This window comes from Grampus griseus (assembly GCF_964374135.1).
Source record: "Grampus griseus genome assembly, chromosome: 6".
Taxonomy (NCBI): domain Eukaryota; kingdom Metazoa; phylum Chordata; class Mammalia; order Artiodactyla; family Delphinidae; genus Grampus; species Grampus griseus.
Genome location: NC_139000.1, coordinates 11,043,865 through 11,063,777, shown reverse-complemented (window position 1 = coordinate 11,063,777; position 19,913 = coordinate 11,043,865). Strand labels below are relative to the sequence as shown.

The 19,913-nt window shown below is 53.3% G+C and overlaps 1 protein-coding gene across 2 annotated transcripts; it reads left to right on the top strand.

Annotated features, from left to right (window-relative positions):
* Positions 1-374: 374 nt before the first annotated feature.
* LHX2 (LIM homeobox 2) lies at positions 375-19,552 on the top strand (the record flags this gene model as incomplete). Of its 2 annotated transcripts, none has more annotated exons than XM_082656671.1 (5): positions 375-494; positions 2,031-2,233; positions 3,191-3,594; positions 9,226-9,431; positions 18,709-19,552. In XM_082656671.1, the coding sequence occupies 5 exons, from the start codon at positions 375-377 to the stop codon at positions 18,994-18,996; spliced, it is 1,221 nt and encodes a 406-aa protein (XP_082512797.1). In that variant the 3' UTR covers positions 18,997-19,552. The 2 variants fall into 2 exon arrangements, with proteins under 2 accessions (XP_082512797.1, XP_082512796.1); XM_082656670.1 differs by having other exon boundaries at positions 3,167-3,594.
* Positions 19,553-19,913: the final 361 nt, after the last annotated feature.

Below are 19,913 nucleotides of genomic sequence, written 5' to 3'. Positions count from 1 at the left end.
GGGGGCGCCGAAGACGGGCGGGCGATGCCCGCGGCGTGAAAGCGCCCGCGGCGGGCGCTGACCTCTGCCCTGGTCTCTCGTCCCCTCCCGCACCCACCCCCCCCACCCGCCCCGTGCCCTTGTGACCCTGGCTTTGGCGCCGCCGACCAGGCGCCCCGCGATGTAGCTGCCCCCGCTCCTCGGCGGGAGGCGTCCTGGCCCGCGGGCGCCCGGGGCCCGGAGCCCGGCCTGGGGGCACAGCCGAGCTCGGGCGGGGCCGGGGCCGCGGTGGCTATGCACCGGGCCCGTTAGCGCGGGGAGCGCCAGGCAGCTGAGGCGGGGGGCAAGCCCTCCCGCGGAGGAGCCGCGCCCCCGGCCCCGCCGGTCCCGCCGCGATGCTGTTCCACAGTCTGTCGGGCCCCGAGGTGCACGGGGTCATCGACGAGATGGACCGCAGGGCCAAGAGCGAGGCTCCCGCCATCAGCTCCGCCATCGACCGCGGCGACACGGAGACGGTAGGCGCACAGCTGCGGGGTCGGGGCCAAAAGCTGGGACGGGACCGGCTCGGTCTGCTCCTCTGCTCTCCTAAGTTTGGGGGCAATTTGGGGAGCGTCCTTCGTGCCGCACGGGACTGGACGCTGGGGCTCCGCGGACAGGATGCAAGGCCCGTAGCTCCCGGCTCAGGGGAAGCCCGGCTGCTGGCGGAGGAGGGAAACAAGGTTGAAACCGATATTTCAGACGCTGAGGGTGGAAGAGAGCATTTCTCCCGAAGTGGGAGCGAAGTCCTACCCGCGGCCCGATGGCTCTCTTCTCACTTCAACGGGCTCTTTGGTCGCCAGCCCTTCGCTCTCCTCCACCACTCGGCTCTGGCTGCTGGCGGCGCCGCCTGCGGCGCGGGGAAGGCGAACAAACCGGCAGCACTGGGGCTCCAGCCGACTTGGGCCTCTCCCCGCCTCCTGGCAATCGGGGTTCCCGTCCCAGCGCAGTTTCAGGGGTCGAAGTCTTCTAGGCTAGGGCTTTTCGTTGTTCGCATCTTGGGCCTCCTGGCTGGCCCGACTTGGCTCGGTTAGGGCCGGGAGTTCAGGCTCTGGCCTGGCTCTTGTGGAAGGAGAGTCCGTTTGGATCTCCACACCTGGCTCCACCAGCCCAGCCCCAAATAGCCAGTTCCTTGCCTCAGACCTCCCTGGGGGCCCGATGAACAGACGCTGCCCAAGCCGGGCCCAGAAGTGACCTTTAGAGGCCAAGGAGGTGGGGAGCACGAGCGAAGCTTCTCTGCTTGGAAAGCAAGAGCAGCAGCCCCCGTGCCTCTGCTTCTGAGCTCTTCTTCCCCAGTTAAACCCTCTCAGCCTGTCAGTTTGGTTAGGAGAGGATTTGGATTGGGCCTATCCTGCGCTCAGAGACTTTGAGGGTGCCCATGCACCCCACTCACCATCTCCCAGGACCCAAGAGGGCCCCAGACAATGTGGCAGAGGTGGTGGAGGGGCAGAGGTTGCCCCGCGATTTGCCCTGGCCTGAACCTTCGGCTTAAGGATCCAGAGATCACTGGGATTAGGGGCCAGGAGCTCCACCGAGTCTCTGGAGAGGAGTCTGTGTGGAGGGTGACTTTTAATGGTCATCTTACCCCTTTTCCTGGGACCCAGCAGAGTGGCTCCTTTAAGAAACAGTTCGGGGGAAGCTTTTGGAGGGCTTGGCTGAAGTAGCCACTGCTGCCCCCAGTCCCCAAACACAGCATGAGCTTTTCTGGGAAAAGAGCAGAGGGGACAGGAAGGGGGAGAAGTAAGGAGGAAGATCTATCCAGGCCAGCAGCCGGTCCTGGGCCTGTGGCCGGCTTGGGCTGCATGGGCGGGCCTGGGTCCTGAGCCCCCTGGATATGGGCCTTTTGGGGTGCAGGAAGAGCACCGCACACCCTGGCAGGCACCCCACCCCCACCCCCGCGTTTAGGGCTAGCTGGAGCCTCGGAGGGAGCTGCAGGTGCCCGGTTCCCCGTGGCGTGGCGGCGGGGTCGCAGGCTGACGCAGGCGCTGCGGACTCGCGCCTCCCTCCCTCCGCAGACCATGCCGTCCATCAGCAGTGACCGCGCTGCGCTCTGCGCCGGCTGCGGGGGCAAGATCTCCGACCGCTACTACCTGCTGGCGGTGGACAAACAGTGGCACATGCGCTGCCTCAAGTGCTGCGAGTGCAAGCTCAACCTGGAGTCGGAGCTCACCTGTTTCAGCAAGGATGGAAGCATCTACTGCAAGGAAGACTACTACAGGTAGCCCCCACCTCGGGACCCACTGCCCTGGGCACCCAGGACCCCTCATCTCAGATGCAATCTTCTCTGGTTGCCTTCCCTCCAGTCCCAAGGGAGGGTTCCCTGCCTAGGTCCTCCCTTCTCCAAGCCAGTACAAATTGGTTGACATCCTTTTTAAACAGCAATTTGAGGGAAATCTTGGAAAGATCTGCGAAGTGTAGGGACCCAGAGAAAAGCAGAAAGTGTCCTCTTCTTAGCTTAGACCAAAAATAAGCTCAGGTTGGGGGTCCTTGCACCCTTCTCCCTTTGAAGTTTCTTGGGTCAACTAGAGGGAACAGAAACAGGCACCCCCCCCAAACCCAGGCAGTCTAGGCTGGTGTGGAACAAAGTTGGAGGGAGAGCTGGGGATTGGGTGCATTTCCGGGTCTTTCCTGGAGATGGGAGTGAAAACTGGCCAGGACTGAAGAACGGGAATCACTAACAGACTCCAGGTTCCTTGGTTCTCCTCTCTGGGATTAGGGTTAGGTCTGCTTATTCTCTCTCCCTCTTTCTTTCTTTCTTCCTCTCCCTTTCTCTCTGTCTGTCTGTCTGTCTCTCTCTCTCTGTCTCTGTGTTTCTTACAAATTACAAACGTCTGTAGGATGCCCAGGCACTGCTGTGGAGGGCAGGATTAGAGGTTGAGGAAGGGGTAACTGGGAAGTTCCCCTTACTCCCGAGCAAAGGCTTTCCTAGGGCTTGCTCAGACTCTGGGTAAAGTCTTTGTAGGCACGAAAATGGTTAAGGGAAACTATATTTCAGGGTAGGACCAGACCTGGGCCAAAATCTAGTTCCATCTTCCCCCCATCCTCCAAGTTAAGACCTGGTTGCCAGTCTTGAGGAGTGGAGTTCCGCCAGTGGCAGCAATGGCACTTGGAGGAGGGATATGGGGGGGTACCCAACCGTGTGTCCCCACAGTCCCTCCCTCGATGGTCCCTACAGGCGGTTCTCTGTGCAGCGCTGCGCCCGCTGCCACCTAGGCATCTCGGCCTCGGAGATGGTGATGCGAGCTCGGGACTTGGTTTATCACCTCAACTGCTTCACGTGCACTACGTGTAACAAGATGCTGACCACGGGAGACCACTTCGGCATGAAGGACAGCCTGGTCTACTGCCGCTTGCACTTCGAGGCGCTGCTGCAGGGCGAGTACACCGCGCACTTCAACCACGCGGATGTGGCAGCCGCAGCGGCGGCAGCTGCCGCGGCCAAGAGCGCGGGGTTGGGTGCAGCCGGGGCCAACCCTCTGGGTCTTCCCTACTACAATGGCGTGGGCACGGTGCAGAAGGGGCGGCCGAGGAAGCGCAAGAGCCCCGGGCCCGGGGCGGACCTGGCGGCCTACAACGCTGGTGAGTGCGAGGCGCCCCGAGCGCCCCGACGGGTTGAGGGAAAGTGCACTGCGTCAGCGGCCAAGAGCCGAGTGAATTTCAGTGTCTTATACATGTATACTTATAGCACTCTGGGTACTCCAGCCTTTAGCTTCCCCAGGCCCACCGGACGACCTGGCAGAAGGGACATTAGCTCCCTGGGCTCCAGCCCTTGCGCTCTCGGCTGGAGCGGGAGGAGAGGGTGCATTAATGGTCCTGATGCTCTGGGTGCAGGACCATGTCGCTGAGAAATTTTTTAGAAACAGCTTTTTGATTTGGGCCTTTTACCCACTTTGCTGTGCAGAAAGTGCAAGGATAGAGAAAACAAGGCAGAGCCGACACCAAACAGGCTCTAGGTTGGCGTGGCTGAGGGAGAGGATCTGGGGCGATGGATGAGCGAAGCAGAGCGGCGGGGGTCCCAAGAGAAAGCACTGGCTGTGGCCTCGGGCACCGAGCTTGGCCTGGCCTGCAGCCGGGGTCATGCGAAGTGTCCTGAGTGCGGCAGGCTCGGGAAACTTGGGCCCAGGAGCCTTTGAGAAAAAGTGGGTCGTAGTGTCCCACCCAATCCTCCTGCTCTGCCAGGTCTCGGTTTCCCCCCGGGGCTCTTCCTCCGAGTTCCGGGTGACAGCGGGGCGCTGGGATGAGAGCCGCGACCCTCCAAAGTCGGCGCCCCGGGTTGGGACCCAGTAGGCCTGGCCTTGCGCCGGGGTAGGGTGGAGGACTTGTTTCGCATTTCCGGCATCTTTGAACCCCGGGTTGTTCCGGGAGAGGCTCTGCCCCCTCTCGCGTCCCTCCACGCTCAGGACAGCTGCGGGGGTTCTGAGGCCCGGCAAATTGAACCATTAACATCTGCCCGAAGTCTGCACGGCCGGGAAAGGTTTATGACTCCCTGGGCTTCTGAACTTGATAGAGTTTATTTGCAATTACTTTCTTTATTTCGTCTGCGACAGAATTGGATTCGGAGACTTTGTTTTCTTTCTCCTTTTCCCCTTAGTCCAATGCACAAGTGGAAACAAAACAAAAACCCTGAACTGTGCGGAGAGGGCTGTGGTGGGGAAGAAGTCAGGATTATTTTGATTTTTAAACATCTGAGCTGGCTCGGGGCGGGGGGCGGGCGGGGGGTGGGATGGGAGGCGGGTGGGGATCCCCTGTTCGCTCCAACGAAGTTGCTTGTTGGGTGATCGTGGGGCATGTGTGTCTTGGTGTGCGGAGCTGGGAGGAAAATACAGCCCCCAGTCTGGTAAATGGTGAGGGGGCTGCGGCCAGGTCTGCGAGGCGGATTTAATATTTGTTGAAGGCTCTACCAGAGATGCGGCTCTCCAAAACTTCTATCCCTCGTCACCCACCACCCTGAATAGACCACACGGAGTCCAGATCAGGTCCCCCAAAACAAGGCCGGTCTATTTATCAAGTGGGGTCGGCCTCCAGTAGGAACAGCAGGCGGGCTGGGCCACAGGGCGCGTGGTGGTTGGGAGCGGGATTATGTTTTCCCGGGCAGACAGGTTCGCAACCGGGTTCGCAACTGAAAGGTAGGAGGTACCGAGGTGTATTTGTGCTTTTTGCTGCTCCGCCGCCCTCCCTGGCGAGGCCGCGCCGCACCGAGCAAGATGTGGCTGGAGGCTGAGTTTCAGAGGAGCTGGCACCTCTACGAGACTTCCCCACGCATGCCATCTCGTCATTTTCTCTCTGGTCCCTGTCTTCCTTTTTTTTTCCTTTCGGCTCTCTAGGCGCCACTTTCTCTCTCTGCGTGCGTCTCCCGTTTCTCTGTTCCTGTCTCTTTCTCTCCCGACGCTCACGTCTCTGGCCTTGGCCCGGGCTTAACCGCGCACTGCGTGCCGCCGGTGGCTTTGCGGCGCGCTTACTCGGGGCTCCCGGGACTAGGTTGGGAAAAGGGGGAGCCTCCCTCGCTGCTCCAGCCCGGCCAGGCCTCCCCTGGTCTGGCTGCTGTCCCCCTCCCTCCCCTCCCGGCGCTGGCAGGAGAGAAATGGCCGCAGTGTGGGCCGCGGGGCCGCTGGGACTGGAAAGAGGGCCCGGTGGAGGGTGAGATTTCGGACGTGTGTCCGGGCAAGTGTGTGTGTGCGTGTGTGCGTGATTCTGACTGTGAGGACTCGAGCTTGTTTGTGTGAGTGTCCCGCACCCAGGGGCCCAGCCACACGGACCCCCTGCAAAGCCCATCGCTGTGGGGGACAGTCCGGTGGAGGAGCGGCGGCACCTCACTACAGCGCGGTGAGCTCGGGCAGAGTGGCGAGGGGGCGCCGTCGGTGCGCCCGGCCCTTCGCTCGGGGAAGGGCAGTCAGAGCGGCGGGGCCGCAGGGTCGGAAAGTCCTTCCGGGGCGATGGCCGCGGCGGTCCTCCTCTGGCTGCCCCTCTGGTCCGAGAGCGCAGCCCAGGTCCCAGAGGCGGAACTGAAACCTATCCCACCCCAGAGCGTGGCTGCCCGCCGGCCGGGGTCGCGGACAAGGCTGCCGGAGCCCGTGAGGGGCCCGGGCCGCACGCTTTGCGCCCGGGTTTGCGCGCCGCGGCCACGGGAGTCCCGCGCGGACCGGCCGGATGCCCGGGCCTCCCCCAGCCCCAGCTTTCTGTGTGTGTGTGTGTGCCTGGCGGCGTAATTACTGATTTGATTCCAATCCATTATTTAGACAATTGAACCTACAATCTAGTCTTTAGTAAAATGAGGCGAAGTCAGATTTGATTACAGGTTCAGTCCCAGCGACAAGAGCTCGAAACCCGATGGGTTAATAACAGATCACGAGTAAATTATTCATGATTTTACGAGCTCTTTAGCTCCATTGAATCGGCCTAATTGAGAGGAAAAAAAAAAAGGAGAGCGAAAGCTTGGTCCTCCCCCTCCCCTCATCCCCTTGCTCCTCCCTGGACCCAATCCTGGGGAACCGTGATCCTTCTGGGGAGCTGGGGGCGAGAGTGCGGGGCTTGGGGCACCGACCAAATCTGGGCTCAACAGCCTCTTTGCCCCCAGCGCAGCCCCCTGCCCCAGCCGCTGGCCGGCCTCGGCCTCCCTGCCTTGGGCCGACTCCTTTTCTGCCCTCCTCTCCTTTTCTCCCTTTCCCCTTTTCACCGCTCCCCAGCCTGTAACAGCTTCGAAAAAGCCACCCCGCAGGGACCCAGTCTCCCTGAGACCTGGGATTCAGTTCCGTGGCCTGGACCCTCCACCACACAACATCCCTACTATTTCCGGGCCTTGCTGTCCCCTCAGGCTCTCTCTGTGTCTCTCCTGGTTTCTTTCTGTCTTTGTAGCTGTTTCTCTCTGGTTCTCTCCATATCCACTGCTTTCTTTTCCTCTGCCTCTTCTCTCTTTTTTCCTGGCTCTGTCCATTTTCCCTCCCTACCATCTCTCCTTTTCTCTCCATTCTCTCTGTCTTTCTACATCTGTCCCTTTCTTTCCTTTCTCTGCCCTTTCTTTCTCCCTCCCCCAACCACCTCCCCCCATCTAGGCCTCACTCAGGGCACGTCCCTTGGGTTCGTGGGGCGCCAGGGTCCCCATGGAGCTCATTAACAGCAGCAAGGCCCAGGCAGGGGCTGGGCGGAGGAATGGGCCCAGAGATCCCCTGTGGGGAGGCCTGCCCCCCCCTCCCGTGGAGCTGGGGACTAGGGGCAAGAAGAGGGTTGCTCCCCACAGTGGGGGCAGGGCAGTTTCCATGGATCCCATTCGGAGTCATTCTGTGATCCCCTTTAAATTGCTGGATCCTCGTTCTTCACTCTGAGCACTCTCAGTGGGAGTAGCCTGGCTGGAGGACTTGTGTGCCTGGGTGCCTATGGGAGGAGCCCTTAGGAGGTGTAGCCACTTGCTGACAACTCCTAGGTTAGGGACAAGACCAGCATCTTGTGAAATTTTTCTGTAAGGGACCACTCCTCACTTGGACAGGGGAGGAGTAGGTCACCAGGAGAGCAGGAGTACTTCTGAGGTAGTATTGCCAGATAAAATGCAGGACTCCCAGTTAAATCTGAATTTTGGGTAAACGACAAGTAAATTTTTTTAGTGTAGGTGTATCCCATACAACATTTGAATTTTAAATAAACAATGAATAATTTTTTAGTATGAGTGTATGCCATGCAATATTTGAATTTTAGGCAAACAACAAAGCGGTTTTCAGTACAGGTATGTCCCATGCAATATTTGAGACATCATACTAAAAACATTTTTATTGTTTATCTGAAATTCAAATTTAACTGGACAATCTGTATTTTTATTTGCTAAATCTGCAGCTCTATTATGGGCATGTGATGAGACAGGAGATATATTCCCAGTTGCCCACTTTAGGGGGAATGAATTAATCTCTTATGAGGCATTCCCCAAAGTAAGCCTTATGTGTGGAATGGCTCAGGATGTATTGAGGGGATCTTGGAGAGGGGTCCTGCGTGTCCCCATCAGCCACCAGGTTGCTAAGCAACTTCCTGAGGCCCAAGTTTTCCATCCCTGTCCCCCACCCCGGTGCCTTCCAGGCATTGGCAGGCCCAGCTGGGCCCCTTCTGGATGGGGACGGGCTCCCCAAAGAGTCATGCTTCATCTTTGCCTGCCTTTATGGTGTAGGGGAAAGAAACAGCAAGGAGGCAAGCACTGCAGTGTTGAATCTAGGCTCAGCCATAACCAATGGTGTGGCTTTATTTTCCTTAGCATTAGCTTCCTCATCTCTAAAATGGTGTGAATAGCAGTAGCCACCCCTTGGAGCAGTAGTGAAGCTCCCCTCCGCCCATGTATGTAGAGCCAAAGGCATACCCTGGGTGTGGCATACATGTTCATTTCTTCCTCCAGCTTCCTTCCCTTTTGGTTAGAACTCTGCCACTCCATGAGATTTCCAAAGATAGCTTTACCTCCCTGCCTCATTCACCTCATTTGTCAAACTGGGAAACAGCTGCCTCATAGGGCAGTGGTGAGGATTAAGCTACAAAATACAATTTCCAACCTTCGACCCAGTGCCCGCGGCCCAGGGCTAAGGGATCGTGCCAGTACCTTTGGTTGTAGGAACTGATGAGGGAGAACTGAAAGTGAGTGGAGAGTATGGAAAGTGAGTTGAAGCCTGTGACTTCCAGGTGCCTGCCCCAGACACTGTGTGGGGGGAAGGGTCAGGGGAGACTGGAGACTGCATTCCTCCTTAGGGAGTGCAGGGAGAAACGGGGAGATCATGGGCCTGCTTCTGCAGTCAAGTGACTTCCCTTTCGGAGCCTCAGTTTCAATATCTGTAAAAAGGGGGAAATAATGCTTTGCTCAAAGGGTTGTTTTGAGGATGAAAATGTGCATGTAAAGCCCTTTAGCACATCTTGTGGAGTTGAATGTCATTGACAAGTTGTAGCTGTTGTTATTATTACTATTATTATTGTAACATGATGGCTCAGAATGGTTTTTGGATTCTCCTAGAGCTGGGTTTGAATCTAGCATTTCCTAGCTGAATGACCCTGGGTAGATGGCTCTCAACCTCAAACTCCCCTATAAATCTATAAAATGGGATAATATCTCCACCTCACCAGGGTGCAGCACCCACCGTGTGGTTCTGAGGCTAGAAACATTTGGCGAAGCGTGGGGTGGGTGTGGACTTAGCAGTGTTGTGGGGGTCCGGGCCAGGAGGTTCACCTGCTGCCTCTGCGTTCCTTCCCCAGCCCTGAGCTGCAACGAGAACGATGCGGAGCACCTGGACCGCGACCAGCCGTACCCGAGCAGCCAGAAGACGAAGCGCATGCGCACCTCCTTCAAGCACCACCAGCTTCGGACCATGAAGTCTTACTTTGCCATTAACCACAACCCCGACGCCAAGGACTTGAAGCAGCTCGCGCAAAAGACGGGCCTCACCAAGCGGGTCCTCCAGGTCAGCCAGGCCGGGGCTAGGGGTGGGGGCATCTGTGGCGTCAGGACCTGGGGTGGAATCCCACAGTGGCCGTGGGCCTTGGAAGGACCTTCTGCTCTATGTCCGCCTATCTCTTTATCTTTCTCTGTTCTCTTTCTCCATCTCTTCAGTCTATCTCTAGCTGTATTTCAATCTTTTTTTTTTCCCATTCTAACTTTGTCTTCTCTCCTTCAAGTTTTGTCCCTCAGTGTTTCTGTTTTGTGTCTGTGTGTCCCTCTGTCCTCTTTGTCTACACACTCAGTCTCTTTTCTTTCTTGTAAGCAATTCTTAGTTGCTATTTATTACCCAAGTGACACTCAAATATGCTCATGTTGTAAAAGGTTCAAGCATTTCAGTTAAACCAGAGCTTCCCCCCACACCCCCACCGGCAACCTTGGCCCCTTAAACCAGGATGCCCGTCCAAGGCACCTGCTGTTAGCCATTTGCTCCTTCTGCTTCTTGTTCCTCACTTGCTCTCTCTAGTTTCTCTCTCTCTCTCTCTCTTTCTCTCTCTCTCTCCTGTTTCTCTCTAGATTTACCTTCTGTTTCTTTGTTGCTTCTCAGACTCTCCCAGAAGCAAGGTTTGTAAGGGAGAGGGATTAGGGCAGATCCCCTGGGTGGAAGTAGATGGGTGCCTCTGAAAACAAGCAGCATTGCACTTGTATGTGAGGGTGCTTTCTTGATAGAGAGAATCCAGAGCTTTCACCAGATACCCTAAGGGTCTGTCCACCACCCCCAAAATGTTAAGAACCCCATTTGGGGATACAGGTATCCCAGCTGCCTGTATGACCCAAACTTGTGGCAGAGCCTTGGGTCACCACTTTTAAAATCTTGAGCTCCTCCTCTTACTCATTTCATGGTCCTGGGCAAGTCACCTAACTCCTCTGAGCCTCAGTTTCCTTGTATGTGAAATGGGCACAAGAAATTACACTGAAGGCTTATTGGAGGAGCAATTGAGATAATGTAAGTGCCCATCACAGTAGCTGACAACCGCTCAGTGGATGGTAGCTAGGATAACATTAACTAGAATAATCAGTTGACTGATATTAACTAGTATAAACAATTATTCTGGTGGTTGGACTTCAGTTTCCACATCTGTACAATGATAAGGTGGGAGAATAGCTCCCTTTATAGCTAGTTTAACCAATTTATTCCTCAGAACGTGTGACTGTAGGGATAACAATGCACATTTTTGGGTAAGAAAATCGAGAGATGAAGTGAGTTGACTGTGGTCCCACAGCAGGAGGAGTGGTGCTGGAATCTGAGGGCAGGCCAGTGCGACCGACCCCCTAGCCCTAAGTCTTTGAGGACTGAGGGCCCGGGGGTGGGTGGCGACACCGAGTGGGTGAGGGTGATGGTGACGACACCGAAGGCTGTGAAGCCACCCTAAGCTTTCTTGCGAGTCTGTTAGAACTTTTAAGAAAGCATTTTGGAGGTGACATTGGTGGCGGGATGGGACTGTGACGCGGGCGAGGGTCCGCAGATCTCCGGGAAGCCTGGAGTCCGGGCGCCCAGGCTCCCGGCTGCCGGCCAGGCGCACGGCGACGGGTCTGGCGCAGCTTGGTCTCGCGCGGTCTCAGTGACGTAGCGGAGGGAGCTGAGGACCCGCCAATGAGACGCCGATGCGCCTCTCTGGGCCCGCCCCCCGCCCTGGAGTTCCCCGCAGGCCCCGCCCCTCCTGTTTGGGATCCGTTTTGCCCAAGGTCCCTCTGACCAGGGCACTAGAAGAGGCGGCCCCTTGGGGTCTCAGATCCCGCTGGCCCGTTTTCCTCCGACTTTTCCTTTTGGGGATTAGGTCGGGCGACTCTTCTTGGCGCCCCCTCTGTTCCTCAGCCCTGGGCGAATTTGGACGCAGGATCTGTGGTTGCTGCCTTTTCTCTGGTTAGTAGTCCTTCCTCTCTCTAGATGCCCTCATGGTGAGTTGGTGGGGGAAAAGGGATCCGTGAAAAAAGCCCTAAGAGCAGGCAGGGGCAGGAACAGGGACTTGAAATCAGGCAGAGCTGGGTTCCGTTCTGCCCGTCTACTCACTGGCAGTGTGTCTTGCACAAATTAGTTACCCTCTCTGAGCCATAGCTTTCTCATCTGTAAAATGGGCACCATTAGGGCACATACCTCGCCAATTATCCAGATTAAGTGAAATAAAGAGTAAATGTCCATGGTTGGGTCTGAATCTGGGGTGGGGAGCTGATCTCTGCTGGCCTCTGTAAGGCAGGAAGCTTGATTTAGGAACACATTGGATTTCCAGCATAGTTATCTCTCATTCTTTCATCTGACCAAATAGCTATTGGCACCAGGCCCTGGGGACACAGAGGTGAATGAACCACAGTCCTAGCCCTGAAGAAGTTCACCTATTAGGTGTCGAGACAGACCCACAATCAGTTTCCCCATAGTGTGATCAGTCGGGAGGGAGTTTCTATGGGAGACCAGGGGAGAAACCAATTACCTACCCTGTATGTGAGGAAGGGTTCATCTGTGTGACCTGGGTCTAGACTTGCTCTTCCTCCCCTAGAATCCTGAGCCAGGGCTGTTCACACCTGCATGCCCTCTCCACCATGGGGACTCAGAAAAGCCAGGGCATGGGACTAGTTGAGAGAGAGAATCACTGATAGAAGCACTAATCAATAAATGTTTGAGTGCTCTACTATGTGTCTGCTATGTGTTGAAAGACTCATGAAGTACACTTGCTCATTGAGTCCTCGCTATCAGGCATCATGATCCCTTCTCCTCCACTGTACAGATGGGAGAACACTGAGACCCAAATGATTTCCACTTGCCCCAAGTCACACTTTGCTGGTAGGTAGCAGAGCTGGATCCAAATCCAGGCGCGTCTGATCAGTGGGCCTTGTTGCCCTTTCTCCTCTAAGCCAACCCAGCAGTGACAGCCTCTGAGTGTGAGTATCGTTTATGGCCTGTACGTTGTTGGGGTGAGGGCAGTCATACCCACAGGACACATCAGACCCCTGTTCTCCCTCCTCCCAGACCTCCCAATCTCCTGCACAAATGCTTAGTATTCCCTAACAGCACAGCAGCTCATGATTATGCAGCAGTTTGCAAAGCCTTGTCTTTCCAGCCACTCATCTTCCTTACCTTAATATTTTCCTGCCCATTTTACAGATGAGAAGCTTAAGAACTAGTGAGGTGAAGTGATTTACTTGAGGACACAGGAGCCAGGCATTGACAGGGTGGGGCTCTCTCCCAGGTGTTCTGACTACTGATGGGCCAGCTAGGGGAGATGGGATGGGGGCAGTTTGGGGCGAAGCAGCTGGTGGTGTGGCTTTGGAAGGTAACATAGAGATTAAAGTCCTTTCTGACATAACAACAATGTGATTTGGGCACTTTAACTTCTTCTCTCAGAGCCCAATTCCTTGTCTTTGAAGTGGAGATAATAATAGCTTGTACCTTGAGGATTCCTGAGGATTGAGACAATGAATGGGAAGGCTCCAGCATGGTGCCTGCTGGTACAAAGTAGACAAAGTAGGTGCCCATGAAATGGCTTCTCATCACTGGCTACACAAGCTTAATTGTGCTAGGCCTCGGGTGCCCCCTGCAGGTTGTGGTCCACCTCGACCCTGTGGAGAGAGTCTGAAGGGCAGGGCAGGTTGAGGTTGAGGCTGAGTTCGCAGAAGTGGATGAGGTAGGTGTGTGTGTGTGTGTGTGTGTGTGTGTGTGTGTGTGTGTGTGTGTGTGTGTGTGTGTGTGTGTGTGTGTGTGTGTGTGTGTGTGTGTGTGTGTGTGTGTGTGTGTGTGTGGCAGGCCCCGGTTATGAGCGAGTGACTTAACCTCTCTAAGCTTCAGCTATGAAATGAGGATGATAACAGTGCTTCACTAGGTGGTTGCAAGGAGTAAATAAGATGACATAAAGTGTAATTTATAAAGTGTATATGAGGGACTCAAAAATATTAATTTCATACACATTTACCTAGTAAGCTTCAGTCTACCATCCCCTTTTGCACACATTTAGAAATTTTAATTATCTTCATTTTGCAGATGAGGAAACTGAGGTTCAGAGAGGCTAAAACCCTTGCACTGAGGCTCACAGCTAATAAGTGATGGGAGGGGTCAAGCCCAGATTGGTTTGATTCCACAGCTCTTTCCAATATGGCACAGTGTAGGGATTGGGATTCTCAGCGCCCCCTCCCCTTGGATGTAGCTGCCGAATGCAGCAGGACAGATGGGGGACAAGGGGAGGAGTGAGTCATAGATGCCATGTCTTGGTAGGAAAGCAGGAATTCTGTTGTAAAGCCCTAGGGGTGTAAAAAGTGCTCAGAATTGTCACCAGAAGCAGCAGCATGACAATCACAGTACTCACTTGTCACCAGTGGGCAAGGTGACCGGGAGACAGAATGGCTCCTTGGACCGAAGTCCATTAAGACATTAAGCTTTACCAGTTCTTGGAGAGCATTGCTCAGCACATCCATGCGCCTCTGCATTGCCTCTCTTCCTTCCTGGGGAAGGATTAGGAAGGCAGAATATTAAGGTGCCCTAGGCTGGGGAAGGGGCTGGTGAGCTGATGGATTTGGATGGGTGAACGTCTCCTTAGGGGTTCCCAGTGTGACTTTGAAGGAAAATACATTTTAACAACCAGCAGTTTAAAAGCGTTCTTCAGATGACCAGTTAGTCATCATTAGCCTATGTGAGAGCTCAAGAACTGAGGACACTAGCTTTCCTCCATTCACTCACTTCAACAAATACACTGACCTGCCGTGTTCTGGGCGGGGCATGAGGTACTGAGGATTCAGTGATGACCCTGGCAATGAACAGGCCCGGCTGGAATGTACAGTCCACAGGGGAGACAATGTCCAGCAAGGTACTTTATAAATAATTAAAATGGTGATAAGATTGACCTCTGTATTTTTCTGTATATTTGAAATATCTCATAGTAAAAATACCTTTAAATGATTCCAGGGCCAAATAAGTTTGGGAAATGCCAAAGATTGACTGCATCCTTCTCTTAGAGATCAGAGCACACTGGCATTAATACAGGCATTGAGAAATCTTGAAGAGATTCAACTTTGTCTAGTCCAACATTTCCCAAGTGTATTTGGCCACAGAACCCTTATTTAACTCTTGACAAAAATAAAATAGAAGAAGTGCTAGGATGGAAAAATATAGGAGTGCAACGAGAGCATAAACACGGGGACCTGACCTGGGGAGGGAGGTGGTCAGGAGTGGCTTCCCTGAGGAGGTGAGGTTTAAACTAGGACTTCAGTTCATTGAGCCTCAGCTTCCCCACCTGTAAAATGGGGAGAGTGAGCATTGTTCTGCATGTCATTTGCACAGGGCTGTACAGAGTGTTTGATCTAGTCACGGACGGTTGAAGTTGGATGGAATTTCATAGGTGATTTGGCCCAAATCTCTCCGTTTAGAAGAGAGGAAACTGAAGCCCAGAGAGGTGGAGCGACTTGTTCAAGGCCCCAGAGCAAAGTAGTTGTAGCCCTGGAACTGGACCTAAGGGGTCCTGATATCCAGTCCACTGCTCATTATTTTTTATTCTTTAAAGAAAACTTTCTTTAAAGTTTATAAAATAATAGAACCACCATACAGGCAGGTTAGAAAACTAGGGGGGAAAGTTACCCATATGAAGACACAGGAAACCAGTAATCCAGGTGTGCAGTTTGGAAGTTAAGTAGTGGGTAGGGGCGTGGGCCCAGCTTGCTGGGATGCACATCTCATCTCTGCGTCTTTGGCTGGGCTCTGGGCCTCAGTCTCCTCACCTGATGATAATATCAGTGCTGACCTTGTAAGGCACTAACAGGAGTTCATATGTGTAAAATCCTTAGAACGTTGCTTAGACGTTGCCTTCTGAGTGAATAATATTGGTCGTTATTATTTGCTTTATGAAGTTGCAATACCAGAGGATGTCATTTTGTTATCCTTTTTTTTCCTCACATAACATTCGTCACAAGGCATTTCCTCTGCGACTGCGTGGAGTGGCTGTGTGGTGACTTCCACTCGTCCCATCTGGTCAGATGCTTTGGATGCAGCCGTTGGTTTTGATGTCATAAAAAGAAACCGCCAGTGGACATTTTTGTTTTGAAAATGTTTTGAAGCGTTTGTATTTTGGCTGGTTTCCTTAGTGGCCCTGGAGGGGATCTGTGGGGCAGAGTGGGTTTCCCACTGACCCTCCTGGTCTCCTTGATGAACGAATCCTGGGGAAGGGGATTTGCGAGGCAAAGCTCAGCCTTCAGGGCCAGGGGGTGTCTGAGGAGGAGCCATGTAACCATGTGGGCTTCCTCCTCCACCCAGGACCTACTGGGGATCCCCTGGGCACCTGACTGAGGCACTCCCTGGAGATGAAGAGAGAGGGCTGTCAGTTTAAGAAGATGGGTGGGTAGAGCAGATCATCTTCCTTGTTGCAGCTGCCAGAGAATCGCAGCCTGTCAGCACTCCAAGAGGCCATAGAGATCATGTGGTGTGGTCCAACTCCCTTGTTGTACAGGTAGGGAAACTCAGGCAGACCCAGAGGTAAGGGACTAGCAGGGGTCACTTGATTGGTCAGTGGCAGAACCAGAGCTGGAAGCTACAGCCTGTGCTCTTTCCACTACATCATAGTTGCTTCTGTGTTTATTCACTCATTCATTCATTCATTCATTCATTCACTGACTCACTCCGGATCATGTGGTAGGGAAAGCATGGACTTTTTATGGCAGATAATCCTGGATCTTAATCTCAGTTTGGCCTCTGTGTGACCTTGGGCAAGTGACTTTGCCTCTCCAAGCCTCTCTGGTTTTAAATCTATAAAGTGGGGATAATGATAGTACCTCCCTACTTGGCCTATCATGGAGATAACCTGTGACCGTGCATGTTAGAGGATGGCTGGGTGCCCGGCATGAAGAGGTCTGTAAATGTTATCTGTTAGTATTACTATTAACTCAATGCATGTGACTGATTCTTAATCTTTGCCAGTCCCTCTGCCATATCCCCAGGGATATAAAGATGACTTAGACAAGGTCCCTGTCCCAACAACCTCTTGGGAGGGGATTTTTTTTGAAATACCCAGGAGAATTCTGGTGAAGCCTGGCTTAAGGTGAGAAACAAACTCCACACAAACCCCCGCAGCAGATGGCTTTTAGTTGAGTTGTTGACTTTCATCCACCAGATTCCCAGCGCCTCAGATTCGGTAAAGCAGAGAAGGCAGTTGTGGAAGATGGTGTCATTGTTTACAAACCTCTGTTAGGGGCAACGCCAGAGAAATAGCAAACAGCCAGCAACTAACTGTTCCAGCCCTTCCCAAGGGCTTGGAGCCCCGGACCGATGGGCGATGCACTGCCCCCGGGGCTTCCCGCTCCTGCTACCACTTGGAGAGTCAGGCCCACAGGACGCTCACAGGGCCACACATGCTCAGGACAGGACGGTGGCAAGAGTGTCACAGCTCCAGGCTTCCTCATCCCCAATCTGCAGTGTTACTTTGGGGAAGTCGCCTCTTCTCTCTGAGGGTGTCTGGGGGCTTTCTCCATCATATTCTCCGTCGGTCATTCTCTGGGCCAGACGGACAGAGTCCCACCTCTGTAGATTCCTGCAGGCCGGGCAGGGAAGGAGCCCCCATCGCAAGAAGTGCCTGTCGAGGCTGGTCTTAGAAGCACTGTACTTATTTGCAAGCCCCCAGAAGAGGTGATGGGCTTGCTTTGGGCAAAGGCCAGGGAAAATGTGCTTTCTTCCTGGAAAGATCCAGCGGGAGAGAGCTTTGTTTCCCAACTTCACAGGGTCTGCATCTCCCTCCTTACTCCAGGATTCTAAAGGCTGTGCTTTTTAATTGAGCCCAAGTTGTATCAGGCCACCAAAAAGAGGGTTTGAGGCCACAGGCCCCTGGAGCTGGGGTGGTCCCCAGGGGAGGGTGGGGCCGAGGGCTGGCCCTTCCGATCCCTGTCTGAGACACTGGGAAGACAGGAGATGCAGGCGCACCTGGAAGGACGCAGCTGGACACCCTAGAATCTGTTCAGTTCCCCAAGGCCCTCTGTTTTACCGGGAGGCTTCCGGCGAGCGTTTTCTTCACGCAAAGGGAAGGGAAGGGGCCCTGCCCTTTGGGCTTTTTTCTCTGGGAGATACAACCTCCCACCCCATCCCGCAACCCTCCTCCCCCCAGATTTTCTTGGCTTCTCCCAAAGTACTTTGAGGACCTCGGGGTACAGCGGGATCTCTCTGTGCAGTTCGATGGGTGGGCATACTGGCTGGGGGGTGCTGTGTAGATAAGTATCGATGCTTCGTGTGTACAGGCTTGTGTGCAGTGGTGTGGGTGCGAATGTGTGCGTGTGTCGGTGCTCAAGGGAAAATGAAAGCAAACCCTTATTCTCTCTCTTGGGCATTCTTTTCACACAGAGCTCAGTAACTGGGCCCCCCACCCCACCTCCCTCGTAAAGGATACTGGGACATGGCAGGTCGGGAGAGGGAATCTTTCATCGGGCAGCTCTTCCCATTCTGTCCACTCCGCCCTGAGACCTGAAACCCAGTGGTCCAGGATGCTGGCGGCTTCTCCAGCAGATAGCGGCAGGGATTAGGAGCTGCGTCTTTCTCTTCCTCTTAGTAACTCTTTATTGACTGATTCCTGTGTGTTCTTTACATCGTTCTGGTATTTCCCAGACTTGCCATGAAAAACTTGAAAAATGGTACCCACAAGAATTTGTGGGATCTCTTGCCCGCTTAAAGGCGACTGCCAAAAAAACGAACCTCTCAACCATGGTGGAAAATGATCGAGATTCGGCTTGTGTGAATCTCCTAGAACAGAATAGAAATGCTATGTGAGCCACATATGTAATTTTACATTGAAAACTGTCCAGTAGCCACCTTAAAAAAGCAAAAAGAAACCTGTAAAATTAATTTTAAGGATATATCCTGTTTGGCCCAATATATTGTCATTTCAACGTGTAATCAAAATAAAAATTACCATCGAGATATTCTACTTCCTTCAAATCTGATGTGGTTCTCACCTATAGACCAGCCATCTTGGGGCTAGCCACATTTCAAGTGCTTGGTGGCCACATGTGGCTAGTGGCTACAATATTTGAGAAACTTCTAACAGAAGGGGAAACCCAGTAACAGGCAATTCGAGGAAAGGACATTTTTATTGTATTAACAATAAAAATACAAAACAAAATATTGCCAGCCCAACTTTTTAATACACAGCTCCCCCACCCCCCCACCCCCATTCCGGCAGAACACCGATTGGCATCTCTGAGTTAAACAGTCCGGAGGCATGCTCTGCCCTTCTTCTCCTCGTCCTGCCCGCCTTCCTCTGACCAGCCCTTCCCTCTCCCCCACGCAGGTCTGGTTTCAGAACGCCCGGGCCAAGTTCAGGCGCAACCTTTTACGGCAGGAAAACACTGGCGTGGACAAGTCGACGGAGGCGGCGCTGCAGACGGGGACGCCGTCAGGACCGGCCTCGGAGCTGTCCAACGCCTCGCTCAGCCCCTCCAGCACGCCCACCACCCTCACAGACTTGACTAGCCCCACCCTGCCGACTGTGACATCCGTCTTAACTTCTGTGCCTGGCAACCTGGAGGGCCACGAGCCTCACAGCCCCTCGCAAACGACTCTTACCAACCTTTTCTAATGATTCTCGGCCCCCCGCCCCCGCCCCACAATTTCTTTAAAAAAGAAATTATCTTTAGTTGAATTCCAAGTGTATTTTAAAATAGAGGCTTTGAGCAACTAACTAACCACATTTTAGGATCTCGCCTGGAAAATGAGGAAGAAAATAACTACGCCCCTTGCAGACACAGCGGTGTGGACTGGAATTACTTGGAAGATCTATCTGCAACACAACATTTGTGTCACTGTACAGTTTTGTGGACTGAGCGAGGAAAAACAACAAATAATTTAAGTTGGCTAGAGCTTCTGTATTTTCAAAGACTGCCACGTGCCTTAGGAATACTGTTTTATCTCCATACTTTGGATGACTTGTTCATTTTTCTCTCCCTCTTTTTCTCTCTGTATATTTATGACCAGAGCAAAAATGTTAAAAAAAAAAAAAAAAAAAAAGTTTGTTACTTTGAATAGTCCTAAAAAAGAAAAAAAAAAAAGGAAAAAAATCAAACCCCCTCCAACAGTCGCTTTGTTGTTTTAGAATTTTAAGGTGGAAGTCTGTTCAAATATCAGAATTTGTAAAATCTAACCAGTAATAAAACCACTTACTGAAACTAGCTGGTGCCACTGCTGTTCAGAGGTGTGCCGAGTGCACAGGACTTAAGAGTCTCACTGAAGCCCAGAGATCAATTCCAAGGTCTTCCCCTATTTATAATAATTTATAATATTTGCGAGGACCCTCTTTTGTGCCAGACTTTGGGCTGCTTGTTGGGATCCAGAGATGAAGTAGACACAGTCCCTGCCCTTAAGGAATTTAGAGTGGAGGCAGAGACAGACAAGAGATCATCTTAGCACGTGTGCTAAGTGGGGAGCATGTAAGCAAAATACCATTCATTCATGCATGTGTTCTTTCAAATATTAAATAAGCACGCCCTGCTGGATCCT